At 41.3% G+C, this 20405-nt stretch overlaps 1 protein-coding gene across 1 annotated transcript in view; it reads right to left on the bottom strand.

Annotated features, from left to right (window-relative positions):
* Positions 1 to 19827, bottom strand: part of LOC115102230 (5'-nucleotidase domain-containing protein 2-like) — a 28736-nt gene extending 8909 nt beyond the window's left edge. Inside the window, exons 1-6 of the mRNA XM_029621929.2 lie at positions 19314 to 19827; positions 10895 to 11079; positions 10705 to 10779; positions 10542 to 10597; positions 9438 to 9531; positions 4604 to 4732 (exon numbers count right to left, since the gene is read on the bottom strand). Coding sequence (XP_029477789.2) covers positions 4604 to 4732; positions 9438 to 9531; positions 10542 to 10597; positions 10705 to 10779; positions 10895 to 11079; positions 19314 to 19680 — 906 coding nt within the window. The 5' untranslated portion in view covers positions 19681 to 19827. The remainder of the gene's footprint in view (positions 1 to 4603; positions 4733 to 9437; positions 9532 to 10541; positions 10598 to 10704; positions 10780 to 10894; positions 11080 to 19313) is intronic.
* Positions 19828 to 20405: the final 578 nt, after the last annotated feature.

Below are 20405 nucleotides of genomic sequence, written 5' to 3'. Positions count from 1 at the left end.
GATGGCTTTCTATGCCTATCTAAAAGGAAATTTAACCAGACACGTTTCAACATGGTTCTCTCTCTTGGGAGAGAACATTCATTGAATGTTGCATAGTTTGCTATAAACAGCTAGCATCCCTGGAATCTTGCCACTCACTTACTGTACGTCTGTAACTGGGAAGTACAGTTTGTTCAGAACCAATCAGACATTCTGAATCAGCAATTTTACATAAGGCTTGCATTAGCCTTCTCAACCAAACCACAAAAAGGGAAACAAAGGGGGTGACATATATATAGGGCAGGTAATCACGGAGGTGATGGAATCCAGGTGAATGCCATAATGCGCGTAACGATGGTGACAGGTGTGCGCCATAACGAGCAGCCTGGTGACCTAGACGACGGAGAGCGAGCATACTTGACAGTACCCCCTTCCTGTTGCGTTCGGCTCCAGCCGCAGGATGCCAACCACAGGGACGATCCCGGGGATCAGGAGCGGACTGGTCGCCTCCTCCAAGGCGCAGAAACCTGACAATCCGGCTGAGGCATGAGAGCCTGGCGATCCGGCTGAGGCGTGAGAGCCTGGCGATCCGGTTGAGGCGTGAGAGCCTGGCGATTGAGGCGTGAGAGGCTGGCGAGCCGGTTGAGGCGTGAGAGGCTGGCGAGCCGGCGGAGGCAAGGAAGCCTGGCGATCAGGCTGAGGCATGAAAGCCTGTAGCAGCTCCCGGATCCAACGTCATTCCACCTGACACAAAAAAGAAAAACACTCCCTGATGCTTCCCGTAGGTGAGATGTTATTCTGTAACGATGTGCGCTGAGAGTCGGGAAGCAAGTTCAGGGAGTGAGTGTTTTAATAAATTAAACCAACCATAATACAAACTAAGAACAACGCAGGCATGACAGAAACAATGACCCCTGGGGAAGGAACCAAAGGGAGTGACATATATAGGGCAGGTAATCAAAGAGGTGATGGAGTCCAGGTGAGTGTCATAATGCACGTAACGATGGTGACAGGTGTGCGCCATAATGAGCAGCCTGGTGACCTAGAGGCCGGAGAGGGAGCACACGTGACATTCATTCATTTGTACGTTTTTTTGTGTGGTCTTAATCGCACAATTTTACATCTAGCTATGATGTTTGGTGCAGTATTTTAAGTAAAATAATTTGTATGAAAACTATTAGTGCACTGCAGACTGCATCGAGTCAGCTGCCGTTGCCCTCTGGACTGATTTGAGAACTTGTCTACAACTTATTTATTAGCAAGCTGCCAAACTACTGTAAATAAAGCACAAGCTTCATTCTGTTTATCAGTGCCAAAACTCAGTAGCTAGCAAAATTGAATCTCTGTGTTTGTCAATAAAGCTAGCTAGTAGCTAGCAGGCACATTGAGCAGGCATGCTACATTAGCTAAATCAAATCAAATCAAATTTTATTGGTCACATAAATATATTTAGCAGATGTTATTGCTGGTGTAACGAAATAGATGTGTTCCTAGCTCCAACAGTGCAGTATTATCTAACAATACATACAAATCTCAAAGTAAAGGAATGGAATTAAGAAATATCTAAATATTAGGACGAGCAATGTCAGAGTTGCATTGACTAGAATACAGTAAAATACATTATGTAAACATTATTCAAGTGTCCAGTGTTCCATTATTAAAGTGACCAGTAATCCCATGTCTATGTACATAGGGCAGAAGCGTGGCTATTTAATAGTCTGATGGCTGTGAGATAGAGACTGAAAAACAGATTATTGGTCTCATCTTTGATGCAACTGTACTGACCTCGCCTTCAGTGGGGTGAACAGCCTATAGCTCGGATGATTGTCATCCTTGATGATCGTTTTGACCTTCCTGTGACATTGGGTGCTGTCGGTGTCCTAGAGAGCAGGTTCTGTGCCCCCGGTGATGCGTTGGGCAGACCGCACCACTCTCTGGAGAGCCCTGCTGTTGCGTGCAATGCAGTTGCCATACCAGGCGGTGATACAGCCCGACAGGATGCTCTCAATAGTGCATCTGTAAAAGTTTGTGAGGGGCCAAGCTGATTTTCTTGAGCCACTGTCTCTGAGGGTGGACCATTTCAGTTTGTCAGTGATGTGGAGGCCAAGGAACTTGAAGCTTTTCACCTTCTCCAAAGCGGTCCTGTCGATGTGGATAGGGGTGTGCTCCCTCTGCTGTTTACTGAAGTCCACGATCAGCTCCTTCGTTTTGTTGACATTTAGGGAGAGGTTATTTTCCTGTCACCCCTCCGCCAGGGCCTTCACCTTCTCTCTGTAGGCTGTCTCATCATTGCTGGTAATCAGGCCTGTAATCTGCAAACTTGATGAATGAATTGGAGGCGTGCATGGCCACGCAGTCATGGGTGAACAGGGAGTACAGGAAGGGGCTGTGCACGCACCCACGTGAGGCCCGTGTTGAGGATCAGCGGAGTGGAGGTGTTGTTTCCTACCTTCACCACCTGGGGGCAGCCCGTCAGGAAGTCCAGGACCCAGTTGTACAGGGCAATGTTCAGACCCAGGGCCCTGAGCTTAATGCTGAGCTTGGAGGTAATATGGTGTTGAAGGCTGAGCTGTACTCAATGAACAGCATTCTCACATAGGTATTCCACTTGTCCAGATGGGATAGGGCAGTGTGCAGTGCGATGGCGATTGCATCGTCTGTGGATCTATTGGGGTGGTATGCAAATTGAAGTGGGTCTAGGGTGTCAGGTAAAGTGGAGGTGATATGATCCTTTACTAGCCTCTCAAAGCTCTTCATGATGACAGAAGTGAGTGCTACGGTGCCAAATGTAAATGTACAGTTTTGTCATTTAGCAGACACTCTTATCCAGAGCAACTTACAGGAGCAAATAGGGTTAAGTGCCTCAAATCAAATCAAATTATATTGGTCACATACACATGGTCAGCAGATGTTATTGCGGGTATAGCGAAATGCTTGTGCTTCTAGCTCCGACAGTGCAGTAATATCTAACAAGTAATCTAATAATTCCACAACAACTACCTAACACACACAAATCTAAGTAAAGAGATTCATTAAGAATATATACATAGAAATATATGGATTAGCAATGACCGAGCGGCATAGGTCAAGATGCAATAGATGGTATAAAATACAGGATATACATGTGATATGAGTAATGTAAGGTATGTAAACATTATTAAGGTGGCATTGTTTAAAGTGAGTAGTGATCCATTTATTAAAGTGGCCAGTGATTGGGTCTCAATGTAGGCAGCAGCCTCCCTGAGTTAGTGATTGCTGTTTAGCAGTCTGATGGCCTTGAAATAGAAGCTGTTTTTCAATCTCTCGGTCCTTGCTTTGATGCACCTCTACTGACCTCACCTTCTGGATGGTAGCGGGGTGAACAAGCAATGGCTCGGTTGGTTGTTGTCCTTGATGATCTTATTTGCCTTCCTGTGGCATTGGGTTCTGTAGGTGTCCTGGAGGGCAGGTAGTTTGCCCTCGGTGATGCCGACAAGATGCTCTCAATTGTGCATCTGTAAAAGTTTGTGTGGGTTTTAGGTGTCAAGCCACATTTCTTCAGCCTCCTGAGACGCTGTTGCGCCTTCTTCACCACAATGTCTGTGTGGGTGGACCATTTCAGTTTGTTTGTGATTTGTACAATGAGTAACTTAAAACTTTCCACCTTCTCCACTGCTGTTCTGTTGATGTGGATAGGGGGGATGCTCCCTCTGCTGTTTCCTGAAGTCCATGATCATCTCCCTTGTTTTGTTGACGTTGCGTGAGAGGTTGTTTTCCTGACACCACACTCCCGAGTGCCCTCACCTCCTCCTTGTAGGCTGTCTCGTCGTTGTTGGTAATCAAGCCCACTACTGTTGTGTCGTCTGCAAACTTGATTATTGAGTTGGAGGCATGCATGGTCACGCAGTTATGGCTGAAAAGGGTGTATAGGAGGGGGCTGAGCACGCAGCCTTGTGGGGCCCTTGCTCAAGGGCACAGACAGATTTACCTAATTGGCTCTGGGATTCGACCCAGCGACATTTTGGTTACTGGCCCAACACTCTTAACCAGTAGGCTACCGTCCGGCCCAAAACATCTTATCAAGTCACTGGCGAGTGGCAAAGTGCTTCGGTGCCGTAACAGCTTCCCTAAATTTCGCAAATGTCCGTTTTAGAAGACAGTGACTTAATGACCAAAATTGTGCTATATACACTAGACTAATATTGATGCAATATTGGCCGTTTTCAACTAGAGAAGTTTGTTTTTGAGTTCAGCTGCCCGCTAAACGGAATGAGAAGATCAAATAGTATGCATCTTTTTCATTAAAGGGGAATGAAAGAGCTTTTGGCTCACTGACCGACCGGCACAGCATAACAAACAACGTTAAAATCACATTCCCAACTGCCTTGCACACTGGTAGACAAAAGGACCATTCACAGATATTGACTTTGGTGCAACTACTTATGAGCTAGGATGCAGCAATCAACTAAGTTAGTTACATTATTTAAGTTAAAAAGCATTTTTTGTTAAAAGCCTCTATTTCCAGAACCAGTTATTTGCCCACATTTTCAAAGCTGGTTTCAGTTTGTCTCAATTAAAATACAGTATTATCTGTGGATTCAAGTTTGTCAGAATGTGGGTATGTTTTGTTGCCGAATGCACTCACTGAAACGTCTTTGTAGAGATGACCAGGGTCATATTCAATGTCATTGGTGTTGAAGTAGTCATTGGCAGCAGCCAGGAGAGTCATCTCTGGGATGGAGAAAACATCCATGAACTGCTTCATCACAGGACCCTGTAAGATAATGTTAGCTCAACGGGATAGAAGACAAAGCTGAGCCTCAGCAAAAAAAAAAAAAAGAAAATCCAACATTTTTTTTTTTCTTAATTAATTTTTTGCAGATATTGGATATACATTTTAGAGAGCAATTTCCATCGGGAACTGATCATTAATGCAAGTCTTTTACACAGGCTTTTAACCATTATTTTATCTTTAAAGAATGGAAATTTGGCAACAATTGCAGCAAATTCCACAGATTTTCAAACATACCGTGCATTCAGAAAGTATTCAGACCCTTTGACTTTTTTCACATTTAGTTACATCACAACCGTATTCTAAAATGTATTAAATTGACATTTTCCCTCTTCAATCTACACACAATAACCCATAATGACAAAGCAAAACTGCTTTATACACTGCTCAAAAAAATAAAGGGAACACTAAAATAACACATCCTAGATCTGAATGAATGAAATATTTTTATTAAATACTTTTTTCTTTACATAGTTGAGTGTGATGGCAACAAAATCACATAAAAATTATCAATGGAAATCAAATTTATCAACCCATGGAGGTCTGGATTTGGAGTCACACTCAAAATTAAAGTGGAAAATCACACTACAGGCTGATCCAACTTTGATGTAATGCCCTAAAAACAAGTCAAAATGAGGCTCAGTAGTGTGTGTGGCCTCCACGTGCCTGTATGACCTCCCTACAACGCCTGGGCATGCTCCTGATGAGGTGGCGGATGGTCTCCTGAGGGATCTCCTCCCAGACCTGGACTAAAGCATCCGCCAAGTCCTGGACAGTCTGTGGTGCAACGTGGCATTGGTGGATGGAGCAAGACATGATGTCCCAGATGTGCTCAATTGGATTCAGGTCTGGGGAACGGGTGGGCCAGTCCATAGCATCAATGCCTTCCGCTTGCAGGAACTGCTGACATACTCCAGCCACATGAGGTCTAGCATTGTCTTGCATTAGGAGGAACCCAGGGCCAACCGCAACAGCATATGGTCTCACAAGGGGTCTGAGGATCTCATCTCGGTACCTAATGTCAGTCAGGCTACCTCTGGCGAACACATGGAGGGCTGTGCGGCCCCCCAAAGAAATGCCACCCCACACCATGACTGACCCACTGCCAAACAGGTCATGCTGGAGGATGTTGCAGGCAGCAGAACGTTCTCCACGGCGTCTCCAGACTGTCACGTCTGTCACATGTGCTCAGTGTGAACCTGCTTTCATCTGTGAAGAGCACAGGGCGCCAGTGGCGAATTTGCCAATCTGGTTGTTCTCTGGCAAATGCCAAACGTCCTGCACGGTGTTTGGCTGTAAGCACAACCCCCACCTGTGGACGTCGGGCCCTCATACCATCCTCATGGAGTCTGTTTCTGACCGTTTGAGCAGACATATGCACATTTGTGGCCTGCTGGAGGTCATTTTGCAGGGCTCTGGCAGTGCTCCTCCTGCTCCTCCTTGCACAAAGGCGGAGGTAGCGGTCCTGCTGCTGGGTTGTTGCTCTCCTACGGCCTCCTCCACGTCTCCTGATGTACTGGCCTGTCTCCTGGTAGCGCCTCCATGCTCTGGACACTACACTGACAGACACAGCAAACCTTCTTGCCACAGCTCGCATTGATGTCCCATCCTGGATGAGCTGCACTACCTGAGCCACTTGTGTGGGTTGTAGACTCCGTCTCATGCTACCACTAGAGTGAAAGCACCGCCAGCATTCAAAAGTGACCAAAACATCAGCCAGGAAGCATAGGAACTGAGAAGTGGTCTGTAGTCACCACCTTCATAACCACTCCTTTATTGGGGGTGTCTTGCTAATTGCCTATAATTTCCACCTGTTGTCTATTCCATTTGCACAACAGCATGTGAAATGTATTGTCAATCAGTGTTGCTTCCTAAGTGGACAGTTTGATTTCACAGAAGTGTGATTGACTTGGAGTTACATTGTGTTGTTTAAGTGTTCCCTTTATTTTTTTGAGCAGTGTAGAAATGTTTGCAAAATGAACAACAAAAATACCTTATTTACGTAAGTATTTAGACCATTTGCAATGAGACTTGAAATTGAACTCAGGTGCATCCTGTTTCCATTGATCACCCTTGAGATGTTTCTTCAACTTGATTGGAGTCCACCTGTGGTAAATTCAATTGATTGGACATGATTTGGAAAGGCAAACATCTGTCTATACTAAGTCCCACAGTTGACAGGGCATGTCAGTGCAAAAACCAAGCCATTGAGGTCCGTAGAGCTCCGAGACAGGATTGTGTTGACGCACAGATCCGGGGAAGGGTACCAAAACATTTCTGCAGCATTGAAGGTCCCCAAGAACAAGGTCTGCCAAACTGAGCAATCGTTGGAGAAGGGCCTTGGTCAGGAAGGTGACCAAGAATCAGATGGTCACTCTGACAGAGCTCAAGAGTTCCTCTGTGGAGATGGGAGAACCTTCCAGAAGGACAACCATCTCTGCAGCACTCCAACAATCAGGCCTTTATGGTAGAGTGGCAAGACGGAACCCACTCCTCAGTAAAAGGCACATGACAGCCCGCTTCTAGTTGACCAAAAGTTTACCATCTTAAGACTCTCTAGTTCACCACCGTAAGACTCTCAGACCATGAGAAACAAGATTCTCTGGTCTGATGGAACCAAGATTGAACTCTTTGGCCTGAATGCCCAGCCTCACGTCTGGAGAAAACCTGGCACCATCCCTACGATGAAGCATGATGGTGGCTGCATCATGCTGTGGGGATGTTTTTCAGCGGCAGAGACTGGGAGACTAGTCAGGATCGAGGGAAAGACGAACGGAGCAAAGTACAGAGAGATCCTTGATGAAAACCTACTCTAGAGTGCTCAAGACCTCAGACTGGGGCAAAGATTCACCTTCCAACAGGACACCGACCCTAAGCACACAGCCAAGACAACGCAGGAGTGGCTTCGGGACAAGTCTCTGAATGTCCTTGAGTGGCTCAGCCAGAGCCCAGACTTGAATCCAATTAAAAATCTCTGGGGAGACCTGAAAATAGCTGTGCAGCGCCGCTCCCCATCCAACCTGATAGAGCTTGAGAGGATCTGCAAAGAAGAATGGGAGAAACTCCCCAAATACAGGTGTGCCAAGCTTGTAGCGTCATACCCAAGAAGACTCAAGGCTGTAATCGCTGCCACGGGTGCTTAAACAAGGTACTGAGTAAATGGTCTGAATACTTATGTACATTTGATATTTCCATTTTTTATTTTTAATAAATTTGCAAACATTCTTTGTCATTATGTGATATTGTGGTTAAATTGATGAGGGGGAAAAAACTATTTAATCCATTTTATAATAAGGCTGTAATGTAACAAAATGTGGAAAATGTGAAGGGGTCTGAATACTTTCTGAATACACTGTATATTCTATTTTAGTGTCTCCGGTCCTTATTTTTCAGTTAATCTTTTCATACGAGTTCCAAATATCTCTAACGGTCACCCCAGTGTGAGTTGTTTTATGCACGTGATGTCAGAATTCACTCACTGTTCCAAAATATGATTATTACGCAACAGGACAGTTAACACGTGCTTCCAGCTAATTGTCTATAGGCTATGTTTCAACTTGTCCATTTCAAATTATTTTCTAACAAGTTGTGTTTCCTAACAACAGTTTGAATTGAGCTGTGTTCCGCCTCCTCATTAATTCACATAGAAGTAGCTCATTTCAGCGTTGCAGACAATTTATGTATGAGGCTTTACTGAGCCGGACAAACTTCTCTCTTCGAGAGCTCACGCACTTCAACAATGTTTGCGCAGACCGAGTATGCAGACATTTGCGCAGTCTTGCACAAATTGGAACATGTTGGTTTTCCTTACAAATAATAACTTTGGACATGCGTTCGTTCCTATCAAAGTCATTTCCTTATTTTCTGTATATCGTGTTGTCGTTTCTACTGTAGGCACATACATACATATTGTATCTATGTATGGGGCATAATGTACTTACAGTTTTATTCACAGTACCGGTGCCAAATAATGCATTCCGATTATTGCATTGATTGTAATGGACACCTATGATGTGTGTAAAATACTTTTTTGAAGGTTGTACTGTTTATAATGAGCTAATGCTAAGCTATTTGCCAGCTATGTGTGGCGCCATGTTTGTTGACATTATACAATGCATTCTGGGTGTCACCTAAACGTCTGTCAGACCAAAGATGTTATAATGAGGTGAAGGAATGGTTCACTCATCTTTCAGGTAAACTTCCGGAAGTGAATGAAGGGAAGTGAATGAACGTACACAACACACCCCCTTCAACATGCATACTATAAACAGACCAAACTCATCTTGTCTCCTTGTATTATCTTTGGTTAAATAATAATTGCTATTAGATAATTTATAATGTAGTTTCTGTCAGCCGAGAGTTATAAAATATGACCTGTTACGTCAATCTTTCCTCACTTAGCTCTAGAAAAATGCAGCCTACGGTTTGGATGATTGTGTTATGCTGTAGCTACTTCTGTGAATGTCTGAACATTGCATCTAAAAATAAACTGGTCACATTCTGGACATAAATTTGTATGGACTGTGTTTGTGCAAAATGTTTCTGTGAAAAACAATGTGGCCAGCTCAAATGCTGATTCATTCGAAACTGGACGTTAAAAATAAGCATTCAGGGACCACTGTAGAATGATCACACTCGTTTGTTGGTAAGTGTGAAAAGGTTAAGGTAGAAGAATGTAAGTAATGACCTTTCCATAGAAGCCACTGACTTCCTCAAGAGGGACATGGTTAGTTCCACCGTAGAGCTCCAAAACCTCCTCATCTGGGACAGGATTCAGACCCCTGTGGGAATCAACATCTCTCATTATGGTCTCTCTATTACAGAATTGAATCCATGACATACCAATAGCAAAGAGTATTGTTATTAGAAAAAACGTTGTGCAAAAAACTCAACAGAAGCGGGAGGGCGGAGAGGACAGGACGAGCAGAGCGGTAAAATCAATAGACAGTGAGGACATCGTCCTGGTTCTAGTTTGGCTGGTGGTGCACTCGGTAGCTAGCCAGATTTGATAGGTCTTTGGCACTTCAAATGAATGAGTCTCTGTCAGTTATGTTTAGTATCTGCATAGTTAATACCATCAGTAGCAAGCTACTGTTGCGAGCAACTTCGAGAATAATAAATATACACTTTTGAGCACCCTCCAAAAAGTTATACTTTGCAACAGCTTACCTTGAAATAAAATGTAAATTCTCATCTCCCTCTCTTTCAAAATCGGCAGATACACCTCCAATGACAGTTCTGGCTTTTGCATTGACTGTATGCTATCAGGATAGTCTATACCTCCAATCATCTTTGCTGATAGCGATGTTTCCAGAAGTGGATAAATTGGTCTAATTTAGCATGTATGTTAAAGCCTCAACCCTTAGCTAACTCTTCATATTCAAATGAGCTCGAAAATGTTTTAATAGGGACAAAATGTTTTGTGTGACTACAGCGCCAGCCATAAAAAGCAAAAATAGACACGTTGTAATTGAGCGGAGTGTCAAAGAGAACAGCGCGTTCACTGCCCGCCCGGCATCAGTTGGGTCATTATCATTCAAAACAAAGCATTCTCAAATCAATTGCACGCACTCCTAAAGTTATTCTTATTTCATTGTGTTACTATTTTCCCTTAAGTTTATTCAGAAATGTTTTCTTACTTAGACTCTGCATTGTTGTTTAAGGGCGCATAAGTAAGCATTTCACATAAGGTCTACTACACCTGTTATAGTTGGCACATGTGACTAATAAAATTAGATTTTGTGAGTTTAGGCCTTTAGTTTTCATTATATTCCCCCAGCAAGTGTCTCACCTGTATACAGTCCCCAGCTGAATGTAATGGAAGGCATCAATTTTCATCAACAGTCCCTGCATGAAAAAATATAAATTTTATTGACTGAACTACCATTTCACTCTAATTTCACTCTCAAACTTTGAATGTTTAAAAGCTTTTATACACCCATAAAAACACTTACCTTCTGAATGTCATAGTGGAGACCACGAGCAGCGAAGTTGGGAATATAGTCATACTTGCTAATGCCCTCTGGATACTGTTAGGGGAATTAAAAGTAACAATTTAAATTCAAACAAACAATAAACAACGTGCACAATGACCATTTGTATGAGGATATGAGGCAAACAGCATCACATTTCCGTCAAACTAACCTTGTAGTGTTTGACAAGGAAGTCTCGAGCTGTGTTGTAGATCATTGTATCAAGAGTGTTGGAGTACAAAGCGAGCGTGTAGTCATAATCAAAGCCATAGATTTCCACTTCGTCCAAGTCAACCTCATTGTTGGCATAGATGGTGGAGGGGTTCAGTAAGTTACATACACCTGGAGGAATCAAATCTGCAGAAAAGGAGGGGGAGACATTACACACACAAAAAAAATCTAACATGATCCAGCTTCATGATTTGTCTTAAATGCATTGTGTGGATAATCTAAAGAGCCTGTGCTTACAATTTTGGGCAGTACGTGGTCTATTGTTCAAAATGGCCAAAGATATACAGTTGAAGACGGAAGTTTACAGAAGCCTTAGCCAAATACATTTAAACTCAGTTTTTCACAATTCCTGACATTTAATCTTAGTAAAGATTCCCTGTCTTAGGTCAGTTAGGATCACCACTTTATTTTAAGAATGTTAAATGTCAGAATAATAGTAGAGAGAATGACTTATTTCAGCTTTTATTTCTTTCATCACATTCCCAGTGGGTCAGAAGTGTACATACACTCAATTAGCATTTGGTAGCATTGCCTTTAAATGGTTTAATTTGGGTCAAACATTTTAGGTAGCCTTCCACAAGCTTCCAACAATAAGTTGGGTAAATTTTGGCCCATTCCTCCTGACAGAGCTGGTGTAACTGAGTCAGGTTTGTAGACCACCTTGCTCGCACACGTTTTTCAGATCTGCCCACAAATTTTATATAGGATTGAGGTCAGGGCTTTGTGATGGCCACTCCAATACCTTGACTTTGTTGTCCTTAAGCCATTTTCCCACAACTTTGGAAGTATGCTTGCGGATCATTGTCCATTTGGAAGACCCATTTGTGACCGAGCTTTAACTTCCTGACTGATGTCTTGAGATGTTGCTTCAATATATCCACATATTTTCATTCCTCATGCTACCATCTATTTTGTGAAGTGCACCAGTCCCTCCTGCAGAAAAGCACCCCCACAACATGATGCTGCCACCCCCGTACTTCAAGGTTGGGATGGTGTTCGTTCTTTGGCTTGCAAGCCCCCCCCCCTTTTCCTACAAACATAACAATGGTCATTATGGCCAAACAGTTCTATTTTTGTTTCATCAGACCAGAGAACATTTCTCCAAAAACTACGAACTAAAAAGCCAGACAGCTTTTTTTATGGCGGTTTTGGAGCAGTGGCTTCTTCCTGCTTGGGTGTCCTTTTAGGTTATGTTGATATAGGACTCATTTTACTGTGGATATAGATACTTTTGTCCCCGTTTCCTCCAGCATCTTCACAAGGTCCTTTGATGTTGTTCTGGGATTGATTTGCACTTTTCGCATCAAAGTACGTTCATCTCTAGGAGACAGAACGCGTCTCCTTCCTGAGCGGTATGACGGCTGCGTTGTCCCATGGTGTTTATACTTGCGTACTATTGCTTGTACCGATGAACGTGGTACCTTCAGGCGTTTGAAAATTGCTCCCAAGGATGAACCAGACTTGTGGAGGTCTACAATTATTTTTCTGAGGTCTGTCTCCCAGGCTGCGTGCCGGTCTTGACAGCCAATCGCGTGCAAGGAACAAAACAGCTCATTTGGCTAGTCTTGTGAGCTAGCTAGTTAGCTCGGTAGTCTTGGTAGGTATCAAGCTAGCTTGTTACGGCAGATAGTCTAGTGGTTAGAGAGTTTGACTAGTAACCGAAAGGTTGCAAGATTAAATCCCGAGCTGACAAGGTAAAAAGCTGTCATTCTACCCCTGAAAAAGGCAGTTAACCCACTGTTCCTAGGCTGTCATTGAAAATAAGAATTTGTTCTTAACCTCTCTGCGCACCGAACCCGGTAGCGGGATGAAATTCGACAACATATGGTGATCGCTACATAAATAGTCATATTAAACATTCATGAAAATACAAGTGTCTCACATATTTCAAAAGCCTAGAATCTTGCTAATCCAACTGCATTGTCAGATTTTTTTTTAAAGGATTTACTGCGAAAGAATACGATGCGATTATCTGAGGATAGAGCCCCATAAAAAACAACTATTTCAACCAGCACAGGCGTAACAAAATCACAAACTGCAATAAAATAAATGGTTTACCTTTGACGATCTTCCTCTGTTTGCAATCCCAATGCTCATTATTACACAATGAATGGTCTTTTGTTTGAGAAAATCCATTTTTATAGCCTAACACGAAACATTTTGTGAATCACTTGTGTCGTGAATTCCGTCTCATTCCATTTTCGACGACACATTCGAGGTAAATACAAACAAAACGTGACTTTTCCCGTCATTTTTGGTTTCATTGCAATCAACTGGTTTGTTTGTAACACAACCCAACCTGATGGGTCATTTCGCGGGACGTATTGACTGAAAGAAACCGATTTGAAGACAACAAGTAATGACATCATTGTGCACCAATGATTTGCCCGCTGTTTCGTTGATTGACTGTATTGGAACCCAATGACCACTGATCGTCTTGAAATCTAGCTGGGTAGATAGCCAATGAGCTGAGGTAAATGGCAATATGTAATGTTTATGTGTTGGAAGACCAACCCATGTAGTAAACTCCGGCGTAAAGAGGTTCATTCGCCATTGACGATTCATACTGGAAGGAGCCACGCATGTTGCGCACAGCATTGTTTTGGTAAAGCGCATATTCAGCTGTTTTTATATCAATCAGTATGGCGACTAAGTCAGGGAAAGCTAAATCTAAGTCTAGATATACAGATGTACAGAAATTGATCGAGGACGATTCATTTAGCGATTCCCAAATGGAGGAATATTTTTTGAATGGAGAGGACATGGTTTTGGACTGGTAAGATCTTCTCATGCTAATGCCGTTGTTTGAAATTAATAATATAAAATATTATTTGTGAAATGAAATAGCCTATTTGAGGCTGTTGAGGGGAGGGCATGCCCACAACAATGGCCAAACTGAAATGGAGACAGTAGATACAGCTGGTCTGTTGTAATATAATAAAGACAGTAGATCTAGCTGGTCTGTCATAATATAAGAGACAGTAGATGTAGCTGAAATGTCATAATATAAATGAGACAGCACACGACGCAAGTGGTGTGGTAGGCATGTTAGGTTAAATCGAGATTTGGTCATTCCTGCATTATGAATTATTTAAGAGGTGCAATATGGAAAAATTGCTCCGCCATTTCTTGGTTGCTGAAATTCTAATAGTTAGGCTAATTTCAGTTTGTGAAAATCATTGTAGCATGTAAACCGCTGTGAAATATATTTGCAACAACCAAAAATATTGTATTTTCATCAGTTTGAAGGTGGTGCTCAAAACCAAAAGTAAAAGACACAAAAACTAAACTTAATAATGGGAAGCATAGAAACAGCAAGCATAGAATAGATCTACAGCTTTTTAGACTTACTTTCAATTGTTTATTTTAATTGAACCTTTATTTAACTAGGCAAATCAATTAAGAACAAATTATTATTTACAATGACGGCCTACCAGAAGGCAAAAGGCCTCCTTTCAGACTTAGTGTAAGGGGCCAGGTACAGGCCGGTGCTGATGGTGGCCGATAACACCCAGCAACAGTCAACAAAGAGTTATTTGAAAGTTTAATGCGTAAAACCAGCAAATCAAATTGTTTGGGGACAGACTTGGTGGAGACAACCGAGTACTGAAGGTGTTCCTTGGTAAAGATTGCCACACAACCAACTTTGGAAGATCTGTCTTGCCGAAAAAGGTGATGTGAGGATGACAGATCTATAACTCAAATTTCTATGTACATTTGGTCGGGTTGCCCAAAAAATTACATATTGCAGCTTTAATGTAAAAAAATCAAAAATTAAAATAATGTTATAGAAGGTAAAGTAAAAATGTTAACTGGTCCGTCAATGCATAGCCTGGGCTATATATTTCTTTATGTTTATCGCGCAGCCCATTTCTAGTCAAAATGACAAATGAGTAATGCCAAATTATCTAAAACGATTGGAGGTGGTTATGGTAGAGAAATTAACATTCAATTCTCTGGCAACCGCTCTTGTGGACATTCCTGCAGCCAGCATGCCAATTTCACACGCCCTCAAAACTTGAGACATCTGTGGCATTGTGTTGTGACAAAACTTTGCATTTTAGAGTGGTTGTTTATTGTCCCCAGCACAAGGTGCACCTGTGTAATGATCATGCTGTTTAATCAGCTTCTTGATATGCCACATCTGTCAAGCAGATTAATTATCTTGGCAAAGGAAAAATGCTCACTAACAGGGATGTAAACTAATTTGTGAAGAAAGTTTGAAAAATAAGGTTTTTGTGTATATGGAACATTTATGCAATCTTTTATTTTAGCTCATGAAACATGGGACCAACACTTTACATGTTGTGTTTATATTTTTGATCAGTATAGTTTACATGTTGGCAACGATCCTTTGATTCTACACAAACCCCGCCTGTTCTGCTCCAAGGTTGCACACGCATCGGTTTTGTTGCTAAACAATCAACCCAACTATACACATTCAGTTGATAAAAAACATACATATTTTAGGCAAGCAGCCTAGAAAAAAATAAGGAAGGAAAGTGTTGCTATGTTACACAATAGGTCTTTGTAAATAGAAGGTGCTCTTTGGTAAAAGGGGATAATTGTATTTTAAAAAGCAAGGAGGCCAAGACACTTTGTATTTGTATGACATTTTCAATGGAACAAATGTTTTTTTAATGACACATTTGGCAGCATGGCTTTCTTCAGGAAGTACAAAGATACAGTGATGTCTTTTGAACAAACAATGTTCAAATCAACCCAATTTTATTTATTTATATATAAGCCACCAGATCCGACCCTCTTTCTTGCAGCTGCAAACATTTCTAAAAAACAGTTTCTGCTTTGTCAGTATGGGGCATTGTGTGTAGATTGATGAAGGAAAAAAATGAAGATTGAAAACTGGAAGAAACTATCTGAATTTCAACAACAAAAAAGCAATGGACTATTCTCCACCCTCCCCTGAATTGGGATATATCATTTTCATTGTCATGGCACCCTTTGTTTAATTAAGAGCTATTGATGTGAGAAAACCGAATATCCACTGAATATCCAATATAAAAGTAATTTTACCTGTCTAAAATTAATTAGCTAACAAACCAATAACTGTAACAATGTATTTGAGAGACAAAAAGTGCTCATTGTGCACATTTCTTCATGTTTACCAATAAATATTTGGAGAGGAAATATACACTGAAACAAAAATATAAACAAAAAAATGTCATAGATTTTACTAGGTTACGGTTAATTTAAGGAAATCAGTTCATTTAAATAAATGAATTGGCCCTAATCTGTGGATTTCACATGACTGGGAATATAGATATGCATCTGTTAGTCACAGATACCTTAAAAAAGGTAGGGAAGTGGAACAGAACAGCAGTAAGTATTTGGTGTGACCACCAGTCCTCAGCACAAGGTGCACCTGTGTAATGATCATGCTGTTCAATTAGCTTCTTGATATGCCACACCTGACAAGCAGATGAATTATCTTGGCAAAGGAAAAATGCTCACCAACAGGGATGTAAACAAATTTGTGCACAAATGTGCGTATGGAACATTTATGGGATCTTTTACTTTAGCTCATGAAACATGGAATCAACACTTTACACGTGTTTATATTTTTGTTCAGTATAGTTTACATGTTGGCAACAATCCTTTGATTCTACGCAAACCCGCCTGTTCTGCTCCAAGGTTGCACACGCATCAGTTTTGTTGCTAAACAACCCACCCACCAATACACATTCAGTTGGCAAAAAAACATACATGTTTTAGGCAAGTAGCCTAGAAAAGAGAAGGAAGGAAAGTGCTGCTAGGTTGCACAATAGTTCTTTGTAAATAGAAGGTGATGTTTGGTAAAAGGGGATAATTGGATTTTAAAAAGCAAGAAGGATCAAGACACTTCATATTTGTATGACATTTTCAACTGAGAATTTTTTTTTAATGACACGTTTGGCAGCATGGCCTTCTTCAGGAAGTACAAAGATACAGTGATGTCTTTTGAACAAATGATGTTCCTATCAACCCTGATTTTACGTATTTATTGGCCACCAGATCCGACCCTCTTGCTTACAGCTGCAATAGGGTCAGACAGCATTCCTGTGTATATTAAGACACCACAAAGCCGGCACGAGGTATGACTCTGAAAATGTACCTCAATCCAGGGATGAGAAAAGTGTTGTGCTCCGAATTGTCCCATTATACCAACTGTTAGACCAAAAAGAATGAACAACTGCTCGTTTAAGTAAACTACTGTTTTTGTCCTCATGCTAACTAGCAGTAGCAACAGCAACCATTATGGAATGGCACATCTCGTTGAACAACAAGAGCCAGGGTTGCCATGTCGGCGGTTTTCCTGAAAAATTGGGCTACTTAACAAAACGATGTCGCGGGTGAAAATGTATTGGCCGCGGGTTTTGGGCTACTTCTAAATTGCATGGAAATTTAAAAATATATATATATTTCACTGTGACCTGCTGCTGAAGACTATCAGAGCGGTGTGTATGTATTGAGACTGAGCGCTGCAGCAGGCAGCTGAGTCAAGTGAGTGAGAGGAGATAGAAGAGCACATGCGCACATCCTGAAAACCTTTTACCAGTTGTAGGTAGGCTATTTAGATTAGCTGTCTCCGTAATGACATTTCCAACCCCTTTTCCATAAAACCTATTAATGCACTATAACTGATTGCGCATCAATAAATAACAGTGACAAAGCACAGGAAATGCCTGTAGACGCTCTAGAGCGCATTAGATAAATTTGCTTGGAGGTGGTTTAAACTGCATTCTAATGTTGACTTTGCTCATGGAAAACCATATTAAGCAAAGGGTTTCATGCATGCTCAGTTCTTGGGTTTCGAGCGGAAATTTGAAATGGCAGTTATGCTTCTGTTATGGGGAAAAGTCCACAACGAAACTGACATTAAATGTGGATAATGATACATTTGCATCCGTTGGCTATTAATTTCTATGCCTATGTAGGCTACTGTAGTCTACCATTTTAGAAAATAAATATACTGAAATTACTGGAGCCATTGCAAATCTATTTGTGCCACTTGTGTTGCCTACCTGGAGTTGGCAAACGCATTTAATAAATTGCCTATAATAAATCGCATTTAATAAATTGCCTATAATAAATCGCATTTAATAAATTGCCAGTTTATTGCTGTTGTGGCCTTGTGTTATTATGCAATTGTTAATGGGCAATTTAGTTAATGAAATTGGAAGTTATCCATTGTGATGGTCATAGTTCTATCGCAATTGCCGTTCAGCTGTTTTTAGAATGCATGAGATTGAAGGTAAGCCAGTCAGATCAGTTAATATCCATATTATGAATTTTTTATTAAGTGATTGAAATTACGAACCCATCTTTAGTAGCCTATTCCAGCAGGCTATTGGGCAATGGAAACACTTCTTACCACTAAATCTCCTCGCTATTCATGTTGAATAAATTAGTCTGTCAATTTGAACTAAGCAAGCTGTTAAATCATGAATCTTATATCTTGGCTACTGTGTAGGCTATTTGAAATTAGAAGTAGGCCTATCAGGGGCTATAGGCTACCTGCATCTAGCTAACCAAACCAAGGAAAAGTTTAATTACAATCATAAATCCAGGTTTTAGTCAGTAGGCCTAGTCTATGCCTATTGAAAAGACAAGTCAATCTCCCAAATAGGCCATTTTATAACGGTTTGTAGTCTTAACATCTGGCACATAACGGCACAACGGCCAGAAAATAGCTTAACATTCGTTTTTTAAGTTTAAAAAGGGTGAATTATATTTTCTCTTGCAATATATTTAAATTATTTTATTAGTCACGTTAGCTCCCAATATTAATTATTTTGATGGAAACCCCTAATTTAGCTTCTTATGGTCTTTAGAAGTTAAGTCGAGATTCCTTCTCAAATCGCTCAATAACGTTATGGAGAAAGTGTTTATTGGCTAAATATGGCAATTCCCCTCTTGCTGCAGTAAAAAACATTTGGGCTAGTTTTCAAGCCTTGTAGTTGGGTTTTGAGTAGTCATTGGGCTACACATTTAGCTATACTTGGCAACCCTGACAGGCTGTTCGGGCTAACGCTGCCATTTCAAAATGGCTGCTGTGCCTTCTGCAACCAAGCATTATGACAAAAAGGACAGGTTTCAGGACAAAACAGAAGTTGTTCAATTTTCGAAGTGTAACAGTTGGGATAATGGGATAACGGGACAATTCGGAGTATAACACATTTCTTATCTCTGGAATGAAGCTCATTTTCTGAGCCTTATCTTACACTAGCTCAGTGGAGTTTTAATAGGATATTAACAGTAATGCTGTCTAACCCTAGTGCAGCTGTAAGCGAGCAGGTCAGATCTGCTGGCTAATATTCGATATATTAGGCAAGCTTTAACATTACATAAAAACATCTTACCGTGCACAAGTCGTTTCATCTCATTATACCTTGACCAAAGGTACACCTTGGAGTCAATCTTGGGTGCTGTAGTGAATGCCCTTTCAGAAAACGTCGGCGACACCTCCTTAAATTTCTTGCCTGCGACTTGTCTGTGATTTGCGGGTGATGGAGAAGTTGGGATGGCTGTGGACCCTGTAGCCTGGATACCCGAATTTGATCCACAACTTTGACCATTTTCGCAGCATTTTCCTATTTGGTTGGTCGGACCTCTAGATGCCACGTTACCATAAGACTCAACAGATGTTTTTAAACCCCTGCAAAGCGAAGCTGCATTACTTTTCTGCAATAACACATGGCTAAACTTTCTTATTTTTTGACAGGACATTACTACCTGGCATTTATCAGAGTATCTCCAGAACGTTATCTAATTCAAACCTAAATGTAGGCTACAGTTGATACAGTAGCAACTGAGTCAGATGCACAAAGATGACAGTATATCATCAACAGAGGCTATCTATATACTGAGACAGGTCTCAACGTTCTAACAAAGAGAACAAATATCCGCAAAGGAGGCGGGAATAGTCTAGCCAATGAGAGGGCAGATTCGCATGTAAACAAGTTCACCAATGTAGCCAGGGACACATTCATTTGAAAAACGTTTTTGATTTTTCAGATAGAAATTACATCAAGATAGCCTACGTTATTCCGTATGTCAGGTAGAAATATTCTATATTGAACAAACATGCCCATCTGAACTTTCCAAAATGTTGCTTCCTGCTGAACATGCCCCAGGCATGAAATAAACCCTGAAACTAGATTCCCCACATTCTGGTAGGGGGATGTTCTCTTCTGCACTGTTCAACCAATCCAGTTAATGTGAAGGAGGAGTTAAGATAGAGTGTTGCCACAGAGTTTCTAAACCCAGAGGCACGGCATTGTGAGACATCAATAATCACTTGCGAAACAGACTAGGCAGGGATTTGAGAAGTCAATGAGAGAAGTGAACAAGTAAATCAAATCAAATTGTATTTGTCAAATGCACCGAATAAAACAGATGGTTTTAGACCTTACCGTGAAATGCTGACTTACAAGCCCTTAAACAACAATGCA

The sequence above is a fragment of the Oncorhynchus nerka genome, linkage group LG20 (assembly GCF_034236695.1).
Source record: "Oncorhynchus nerka isolate Pitt River linkage group LG20, Oner_Uvic_2.0, whole genome shotgun sequence".
Classification (NCBI taxonomy): domain Eukaryota; kingdom Metazoa; phylum Chordata; class Actinopteri; order Salmoniformes; family Salmonidae; genus Oncorhynchus; species Oncorhynchus nerka.
Note: the sequence above shows the minus strand (reverse complement) of the source record. Positions and strands in the feature narration are given on the sequence as shown.